Source organism: Octodon degus, unplaced genomic scaffold, assembly GCF_000260255.1.
Source record: "Octodon degus isolate 3935 unplaced genomic scaffold, OctDeg1.0 scaffold00089, whole genome shotgun sequence".
NCBI lineage: Eukaryota > Metazoa > Chordata > Mammalia > Rodentia > Octodontidae > Octodon > Octodon degus.
Genome location: NW_004524665.1, coordinates 4683425 through 4694106, shown reverse-complemented (window position 1 = coordinate 4694106; position 10682 = coordinate 4683425). Strand labels below are relative to the sequence as shown.

Below are 10682 nucleotides of genomic sequence, written 5' to 3'. Positions count from 1 at the left end.
GTGTCAATGGACAGAATTTTTCCATGAAAGAAGAACTAACATTCTAAAAATATTTGAACCTTAGAAGCAAAACTTTCTCAAAAATTTTTGGAAGTAGAGACCGGAGCAGCAATACTGGCATCAAAACAAGTGGATTACGATGCATAGAATTTATGGGTAAAAGTAAGTATAAAAGCATATAAATGGTGAAGCTGCATGTACCAATCTAGATGCTCTTGTGTACAAAAGCAAAATTGGAATTACAAATGTAATTTGAGAAATTACCAGTAGTCTGAAGGGGAAAGATGTTATTTACAATTTTTTATTTTTAAATTTGAGGCAGTCTTCCTATGTGGTTCAGGCTGGCCTTGAACCCAGCATATATAGGCCAAGCAGATCTTGAACATAGAGCATTTTTCCTGCCTCAGCCTCCCACGTGCTGGGATTACAGGTATGTGCTACCATACCCAGCCTATAAGACAGGTTTTTGAGAATTGAGACAATTCTGTAAAGTTCTTGTGCATAAAAAGTCATAAGACACAATTTGTATGAGTCCATGAAACATCTACAAATACTTATCACATACTGACCACAGGACTGTTGAGCACTTCTAAGTGTAAAGGTTTAAATAGAGACATGCTATGAAAGTAAAATATAGTTTAGATTTTGGCTTCTGTTGAAAGCTTGGATGTCCCATAAATGCATCTCCATCCCTTCTCAGACAGGACCATTACAAACTATCATATCAAAAACTGCAACTTGCTAATTTGTCTTTCTACTGAATATCTATAGGTTACACTTCTCCCCAGTGGGCCATTTTACAACACAATTTCTCTACTTTGGCACATCTGAAAGATAACTACACCAGCAAAAAGGCAGTGATCACTATAGGGATGGTCCGTGCAGAATCATGTCATTGTGGGGGAGTTAGTCAGAGGCATTTTTGATCTTATTGTGCAAAGATAGAGGGACTTTTGAAGGTATAAGCCTAAAACCTCCCAGAATGTATGGTTAAAGGTTAAAAGATACCTGACAGGGCCACGAGTCCAAATAGGCTGAAAACACATGGCTTCAAGGAGTGAAGGCTCTAACCTGTACTCTTTCCCATACCCTTATTTATTATGTTGGCCTTAAGGTTAACCATATACCAGGGCACTCTGACCATCCTCTGTCCTTTGCCTGTTCCCTACACAAATTCTTGCATAGCCTTCCTTCTGCTGTCCTTCTGGATCTATCCTCCTTTCTCATGCAGAAGGTTCTTAGTCAAAGGAAGACACTCTCAGCTTCTTTGGCATTGGGACATTGACTCTGTGTAAGATCTCACTCTTCATTTCCTGCCATGGTCACAAACTGAGACAAATTTTCAACAGTTCTATTCCAGATTTTCATTTCTGTCTCTATTCTCAATGGCTATTGTGAATGTTGGGTATGCTACTAGGACACCTGACTACAGCTTTGGAAAGGTGAAAAGATAATGGAGCTCTTCAAAGTAATAGGTAAAAGGTTTTCTGCAAGAAGATTGACTAGACAGAGGCACCAATACAGACCTGAGAGAGCAGCTTCCTGCTCATGCAGTTGATGCCCCAAATGAAGACCATGTTGGGCATGATGGGCCTGGGGTATTCCAACACAAAGTCCCATCTCATCAGCCACACAGAAGCATAGCTGAGAACATCCACCACAGACACCTCTCTCTGGAACACCTCGGAGGCGATGCTTGCATGAGGAGAAAAATGAATGTGGCAAAACAACTTCATGCCCACAGGATAGAGCATGTTCTTGACTCTCTGCAGGAAAGTCATGTGGAAGGAGTATGTTGTGAGCCACTGGGGAACATAGGAAAAAGGTGGGGACACTGAATGCCCTCGAAGTCCAGGCCACATGAGATGCCAGTCAAGAAAAACATAGCAGGGATACTCAGATACTGGGCCAGCACTGCCCCACAAGGAAAACAGGGTCTGTCAGCAACACATCGAAGGAACTGGCCTTCAGTTGGCTGATCAGCGTACTGTTATGCAGCAGCTGCACACAAGAAGTCTCATATAGTTCAAATAATTTAGAGTTTTAAACCATATCTCCAGAAAATTCTGTGCTTGTAAGATAAGTGTGCACTCCTTGAAAAAGTTGTCATATTCTTCCTGAGTATAAGGAAAGGCAAAGGAATTCAGGGTGAAGTCCTCCCCTTTGATGTGCAAGCTGACCTCCGGAGCCAGCACCACAGCCTGGTGGCCTCGGGGGTGGAGCTCTCTCACCAAGTCCCTCATGCTGAGCCAGTGGCTGCCCTCCACGGGCACCACCAGCACCTTCCCGCCCTCAGTCCACGGCATGACACACACACCAAGCAGCAGCCTTACCAGCTCTTGCCGTGGCACCCGCAGCGCTGTGACCATGGCTCTAGAAGCTGACAACTCTGGCCCTCTACACAGATCAGGCCTCTGCTTTGGCTTCTTCATATTCACTCTTTTGTCAGGAGAAAATGGCCTGTGATTGGAAGACGGGTGACTTTCCTGTGCTAATCATTGCAGATTACTGTCCTCTTATGTCTCCAGCTAGAGAGAGTTCTCTCTTATTGCTTCTTTTCTGGCACAACTCCTCTGACCTCTGAATCTCTCTGAGGGGGACAATCGAGTTTGCCTGTTTTTCTTCTGAATCCCCAAAGAAGACACCCGTCCTATTTCATTTTGTATTCTGTCATCCACTTGCTGCAAGGCTGTCACAGACCTCTGAGGATTGAGCCATACCTTGGTTCCCAATGTTCCTTCAGCCCTAGCTGTGGTCCTAGTCAGGAACTTTCCATCTTTCCTCCCTCTCACCAGCAACATGGAATATAGCAGGGATCCCAGGATGTCGTCGAGTCAACTTGCACCGAACGCCAAGGTGGCTGCTGGTCATCTGATCTAGTTCACTTTGTGCAGCAGGACACCCCTGCCGAGCTCACTATTTAAATGCCAGAAGTACATGGAAGAGCTCTAAGATTGAGAAGAGCTGGATGGCCTGAACATGAGATGTGATTGGGTGCTGCTGACGGGTCCTCAATGATCTGCTCATCTAGCCATGGCACGTGAGTTTCCTGGCATGAGATGCACAGCGTAGAGAAGGACTGCCTGCCTCACTGGGTGAAGTAAGTCCTATGTGCTTGGGGCATAGTTTTATAAAGTACATTTCAGGATCTTAATACATGAAGATTCCAGAATGGTCATTGTACAGGCCTGTGATTACTAACTTTCAGAGCGCGCACACTCACGCCTGCTGGAGAACTACTCACTCTGAGGTAGGTCACGCTGGGAACAAAACAACTTCACTGTAAACAGACATGGAAAAGTAAAGCCCAGAAGCCTTAGAGAGTAGAAGAGATTGAGAAATGTTGCTCTAGGATGAACCATCTGCCTCCACAGCAGAGGACGAAGGCATAGGAGCAAATAAAAGGGAGGGGGAATCCAGAGAACACAGGCAGTCTAGAGTGCAGAGTGGACTGAGATTCTGCCCTGGTCAGGGCTACCACGGAACTGTTTTGCACCATACAACATGTAATTGTGTTATAGTACTTGAAGGCCACATGGAGAAGGCCTGATCTCTACTACTTAGGAGTCAAAGTCTTTTTCCTACCTCTGTGAACCACCGTGAACTTCCCCTCTGAGTGGTCATGTGCTGGTCTAGCACATGTGCACTTGGGAGCTCTTTCTGAACTTCGAGCTCTGCGTGCCCCAAAGTCGGTCAGAGGTGCTTAAGGAAAAGAAAGTCACTTTCCACTGAAGACTGTCATCTTGGGAGAGCACTGCAGGAATGCTATGGATGTGAACTTACAGGTCACTGATGGGCAGGAAGTTTCACAACAGCAGGGCTGGAGGTGGCCGGAGGAGGCGGAGCTTCAGCTGCCCCCCTGGCTTCCCTGAGGATTGCTGACCCCGAGGGTGCCCCGTGCAGTCACACCGCCCCAGAAGGCAGCGCCTGGCATCAGCTCTGCCCTAAGAGGGCCCTCAAGAGAATTTTCCCATTCACTTTATCTCTTCCTTTTTTATCTTTCCTTTTTTACTTAATCTTTAATTTTTCTTCGTCTCTCATCTCCTTTCTAAATCTTTAGTTTGATCTTTTCTTACCCCTTGTCTCTTTTCCTGTTATGGTCTCCCTGTACGAACCTTTCCTTTCCTTTCATTCATTTTTAAATCTTTAATTCGAACTTTTCTTTACCTTCATTATTTTCTCATTTATATATTTTGACACATTTTTTTACGCTTTTATACCTAAAAATTCCTCTCTTCATTAAGTGGTATGATTTTCTATTGCTTGGTACTATTTTTGTCCATCTACTTATGTGGTTACTGATATGCATAGTTTACTCATTAGGTTATTACCCTATTTAAAGACCAAGTTACTTTGTATGTCACGATTGTTCCTACCACGTGTGTGATGTTGTCTGAATGCCTCTTGAGATTGAGGCCAGTGCTGGGAGCATGCTAAGTTGGTTCCCTATTGCTGAGCTACGAGTCTGGCCTACATCAACAAACCTTGCTTTATGCAGCCCCAAACTAGTCTGACTAGAATGTTGGTGAATCGAAACAACCAATGAAAAACAACAATATGACCTGAACCAGGACCTATCTTGCTATAATCACTCTGCTATAAATGTTCTCACTTTTCCTATCAAAAGACACAGACCTCTCTGTGAGGTTGAGCAACAAGATGCAATGTTTGTTGTCTAAAATAAATTCCTCTGCTTGCAAATACATCCAAAGAATGCAGCTGAGAGGATGAAAATATTATTCTAGTCAAATGGATTCTGAAACCAGGCAGCAGTAGCTATACATGTGGCCAAGAAAATAGACTTCAACAAAAATGAGTTAAAAGATGCAAAAATAGTCTACACAAATTGATAAGGTGAACAAGCCATGACGGTACTTGTTTTTTTCTGATTAGTTAGGTACTGAATACAGAGGCATGTAGTTTCATAGACAGAACAGTATGAGAAAGAGAGCCAGAGAGAGAGAGAGACAGAGAGAGGGAGAGAGAGACACAGAGATCCTAGCACAGTAATAATAGTTAATGCCCTCATTATGCCACTCACCCACTCAGGTATCCTCCAGACGTCCCCTCCCCCCCAAAGTCAACAAACTTTAGAGTTAAATGACTCTATAGGTCATTTGGACATGGAGACATTTACAGTGCTTTCCACTTCAATGCTACAGAATAAAAAGTATTGGGATTTTGTGTGGGTAGTTCCCATATTTGCACCCACCTGGGAAATTTAAAGACTTACAATGACCACATTAAAGAAGAAAAGTTAGAAAAGGGCAGGCATAGAGGTCAATATGAAGACTGTACGTTCAATCGCCAATGAAACAGAATCATAACAAGCAGCCCTGAGCAGGACACACATTAGCCAAAGGGCTTTCCAAGTTTACCTGTGAGTCTGGCCAAAGCCTAGGCCCCTTGTCTGGAGACAGGTGACAGGCTCCTGGTAAGTGAACCTCTGTGAGTCTTGGATCCAGGCTCAGGCCTGTATGGATGGTGAAGCCATGAAGCCTCAAAGGACAAGACAAGGTCACAGCCAAGGACACTTGGCTCCAACCTCCACTAGATAAAGACTGAGGCCTCAGGCCTTTTACGTCTAGGTGGAGACTTTCCTGTGGTTAACACAGCTCTCCTAAATTAATATAATGCATGACTTGGAGAAGTGCTTGAGTGGTTCGGCCCTTCCTGAGTATTCTCCTTCCTTGTTTAGATAACTGAATAAATACAGGCCTCCCAGAGAAGGTCTAGGTATCAGCCCCCACAGAATCTTGAGTTCTGTGAGAGGGTTTTGATCCTCTTGGAGCCCTCAAATCACACCATTTGTCTATTTTGTTTCATTTGGATTTTTTTTTTTTTTTTTTACTTTCCTGTCCACTCATTTGGGAGATTGCAGACCTGATCAGTCTAGAATAACGAAGAGATAACAGTTACCTCATATCCCAGTAACAAGCGCGCACACACACACATGCACACACACACCATTGTTTTCATCAGCTCATGAAGATTTCCCTACAAACACATAAAAAATTCTTAATAAACACAAATAATACGGATAACTTCTTGCTTCTTTATATGCAGACCATAAAGGCAAGATATAAGAAAACAAGGGACACTGTAGAAATTATGCAAAGACAGATTGAATTGTAAAGCTTTGAAAATGCTGTCACTCAAGAAATCAGCATGAAAAACTGGGAAATTATTAGAATCAACCAAATAATAACAAAATACAATCAATCAGAATCTGAATGACGCTGAAAAACTTCATAAAAGTGACAGATACAAGGGCCCTCATTACAAAAACAGAGTGATTTCAAATAACCAAAGCCAAAACCATTTCAAGATCTTACCAAATCAAGAACAGATCAAACACAAAACCATTAGAAGGAAATATAGAATGAAGACCGGAGGTGAAATTCATAGACAAAAACTAACAGAGGTGCTGGCCAGATAGCTTAGAAGATTAAACCTCCTGCTTAGGCAGATGCAGGGGTTCGATCCCCAGCCTGCCATGCAGGCCCAACCCCAGCGGGCACTTGGATGGAGACAGACTGGATGTGGCGGCATGTGCCTTTAATCTCATGCTCAGGAGGCTGAAAAACAGGAAGGATCAGTACGAGTCCTATCTTTGCAGTGACACCCAGTAGACCATGTACAAAATACATTAAAAAAAAAAAAAAATAGCAGAATGCACACATCAGTGAAACAAAGGATTATTTCTTTGAAGAGATACACAAATATGATAGATACTTGCTAACTTACTAAAAGGAAAAAAAAGAAAGACCTTAATAAATTAAATTGGAGACAATAAGCAAACATTAAAATACATTTTAGTGAAACCCAGAGGATTAGGAAATATTTTGAAAATGCACATGCCAGCAAGTTACGTTATCTAAAAGAAATGGACAAGTCTCTAAACATAAGTGATCTACCAAAACTGAACTAGGAGGATATTTAAAAACTACATCAATCATCTGCAATGTGATGGAAGAAATAATGAAACCTCTCAACAAAGAAAGGCCCAGTGGAATGGATTCAGTGCTCAACTGTGCTGAATTTTACAGGAGCACTAATACCAATGCTCCCCACAAACTCCTTAGAGAAGGAAAACAAGATATCCTTCCAAGTGCATTTTATGTAGCCAGTATTATCTGCTACCAAAAGCAGACAAGAATAGAACAGAAAAGATGATTACAGACATTTGTCCATGAGGACTATATGTGCAAATTTCCTTCACAAAATACTGGCAAGTTAAATCCAACATCGCACGTTAAAGATCATTCACCATGATCGAGTAGGTTTGATTACAGGGACGCAAGGCTGACCAGCATGCAGAATGTAATTAGCATAATAACAGTATATAAGCAGATTTGCGGAAATTACATGATCAGTACATGCAGAAAAAGTCTTGTTTTATTTTAGGGAAGGGTCTACAGGTGTTCAGGCTCTCTCTACTGGATCAGACTTGTAGTGATCCATCTTTTTACAGCCACCCAAGAGCTGGAATTAGAGGGGCGTGCCACCTCGGCCAGTCTCAATGGCTGTCTCAGTGTACCCTGCGCCTGCTTGCAGGGGCTTTAATCCACTGAGTTATTTGGCCGGCCTCAGAAAAAGTCTTTCATAGAATCAAACCTCCTTTTATGAGAAAAACTCAGAATATATTAGGTGTAAAGGAGAAAATGTCAACATAACAGGATATGCATGACACCACCAAATCATATTAAGTGGGAAAACACGAATAATATCTCTTTATACTTAGAATGAGACATGGGTGTTCCCTTTGAGCACTTTAATTCTATATAGTAATGGCAACTTCAAAAGAATCAGAGAACATAAAGAAATAAGAGCGATACAATTGGACGAGGAGTAATTGTCTGACATCACAGGAATTCTTCACTGAAGAGAGCCTAAGGAATCCACCAAGTGCCCCTTAATACAGAGAACTGTAGCGAAGTGAGATGACATAAAATCAATATGTAAAAATGGATAATTTACTGTATATTAGCAATAAACATGCTGAGCAGAATATAAGTAAAACAGTCACATGCAGTATTTTCAAAATATAAAATACCTCACTGGAAAGTGAAAGTTATCTAACTGAAAATCACACAGTACTACCAAATAAGTTGAAGAATACAGGTAAACATGGAAAGAAACTCCATGTTCCTGGATTGGGGAAATTAATATTGTGAAATAACCATACTGTCGAGACTTATCTAGCAATTTACTTTTTTTAATGCATTTAGTAAAGAGTCTAAAGGGTGTCACTATGTAGATTGGACTCTTACTGATTCTCCTGATTTCAGGCTCATATGTGCCGGGATTACAGACATGCATCACATACCAGACCTTGCATGGCACACAGGGGATGGAGCCCTGGCCTGCGATATGCCTGAAGATATGCCTGAATAGGCGTTTAGGTCCTCAGAGCTATCAGGCCAGCCTCTTGATGAATTCTTTTTTTTAAATCATCAGGCAATTTAATGTGATCTTCATTAAAACTTGGTAATGGTTGATCCCTCCTATCATCTTAAGAAGTTAAAACCTTATCTAAGTCAGCTCCACAATTCTACACCTTAGGATTTGAAGGCACCATCCTGGGGGTGGAGGTCCCACCCTAGAGTGACTCATCACTTCAAGGATGTAAAAGAGAGCTCAGAAAAGATAAGGCCCTCCCTTTCCCCAGAAGGCCTCTGGTCTTCCCAGTCTGCTTGCAGTTCCTCTCCTGGCTTCTAGTGCAGACTCGGCAGCCTTCCATTGCAGACTCGTCGGCCTCACAATGCTGACATCCACAGAGCGCTGCAGGGAGCTCCTGCAGCTGGACTGGACCCTCGGTCTCCAGGGCACAGATGCCATCTGTGCACAACCCCCTCAGGCTGTAGCTGACCCAGAAGCTGACCTTGTCATCCCGCATGCATTTAACTTTTTGTATTGTATCTGAACCTCTAGGAACACCCTGACTGGTACAAACATGAATGATGCTCCTTACAGGACTACAACAAAACAATCTAAAAATTTATGTAGAAGCCAAGAAGACCCTTTAGACACAAAGAAATCCTGAGCAAAAAGTCAAGGCTGAGCTATCATAGTATGTGACTTTGAAATCTGCTTCATACACTGAAATAAAAACAGTGTAATAATATAAATAATATAAATAAAATACTACTGACATAAAGAACAAAGACCGAAAAATGACACCATATATTTAAAGCCATCTGATTCCTAACAAAGATGCTGAAAACATACAGTAGGACAAAATACAGCGTGTTCAACAAGCATTACTGGGAAATTGGGACATCTAATTATAGGAGCCTGTAACTATAGCTTTCCTACTTTATGCAAAAATTAACATAAAATAGATGAAGGATCCTAATGTAAAGTATGAAATCTTGAATCTAGTAGAGATAATCAAGGGAAAGAATTCAAGTTAGTGTTGCATGGAATGATTCTCTGACTACAATGCCCAGAACACAATTAACAGCAAGAATTCACAAATGTGATTGCATCAAATTAAAAAGCCTCTGCATAGAAAGAAATTAATGAGAAGACAAGAGAGCCCATAGAATGCAGGAGCTCTTTTCGTGCTGTTGTTCTAACAGAGGACTAATAGCTACAATATATAAGGAACTGAGAGATTTTATCATCAAGAGGAGAAGTAATGTATTCAGCAAAAGTGAAAGTGTGATTAAAGCACATACTTCTCAAAAAAAATAATACAAGTAAACATATGAAAAAACGTAGCTCTCAGGGAGACGCCCATCAACACTAAACTGAAACTCCATCTCACTCCAGGAAGAATGTACAATGATTAAGAAAAGAAAGCTAAAGGGATCCTAGTGAGGATACAGTGGAAAGGTCCCTTGTGTACTGTTCATGGGAATATAAATACCTTTTGCCACCGTCAGAGTTTCTGTCCTGATGGCTGCCCAAACCCCCATGCAGTCACAGTGAGAGCTTTTTCCGAGGTGGCTGAAACTAGATTGTGTGGCTGATTCCTGGTGTGATGCTAGGATTAGGGTCCTAGAATACAGTCTGGGTGAATGCTAAATCAGTACACATATTACATTAGCGTGAATCAAATCTCAGTAGCCAGGGTAAAATACAAAGGAGAGAAAGAGGTCCTTTTTGGCTCTTGCTTGCTTTCTGACCTTCTGTCTGCCATGAGCTGTTCCTCCCCTTCACTGCCTGTCCGCCATGCCACCTTGCCTTGGAGCCAGCCCACTATGGACTGAAAGCTCTACAAACTTTGACCTAAATAACCCTCATCTTCTTTAACTTTGTGCGGCAAATATTTTGTCAGCAATAAGAAAAGTAATTAAGCCAGCCACTATTAGAAGATAGCATGGAAGTCCCTGCTGTCACTGCAAAACACTAAAATTGAGGCTTCTATAGTAGATAGGCATATCACTCTTGGGTACATATCTAAAGACAGAAAGCCAAACACTGTAGAGATATTTAGATACCCATGTTTATCATGACATTGTTTACATGACTGAAATTATGGAAAGAGACCACATCTTATCATGGCATGAACAATGAAAAAATGGTAACTATTCATAAAAAGTTTTTTTTTAAACCATAAAGTGCAAAAATCATGTCAATTACAAAAAAAAGAATGAAACAGGCTATCATATTAGAAGAAACAATACAGAGTTAGAAAGAAACAGATTCATATGCTCTCGTATGAAATATTTGGG

The 10682-nt window shown here is 41.6% G+C and overlaps 1 protein-coding gene across 7 annotated transcripts in view; it reads right to left on the bottom strand.

Moving 5' to 3' along the window:
- Nucleotides 1-10682, bottom strand: part of LOC101575991 (UDP-glucuronosyltransferase 1-8) — a 200441-nt gene that overhangs the window by 18513 nt on the left and 171246 nt on the right. Inside the window, exon 1 of one of the 7 annotated variants that reach the window (XM_023722288.1) lies at nt 2092-2321. The exons of the other annotated variants lie outside the window; for them this stretch is intronic. Coding sequence (XP_023578056.1) covers nt 2092-2306 — 215 coding nt within the window. The 5' untranslated portion in view covers nt 2307-2321. Of the gene's footprint in view, nt 1-2091; nt 2322-10682 lie in introns of those variants that run through there. 7 annotated transcript variants of the gene reach the window in all.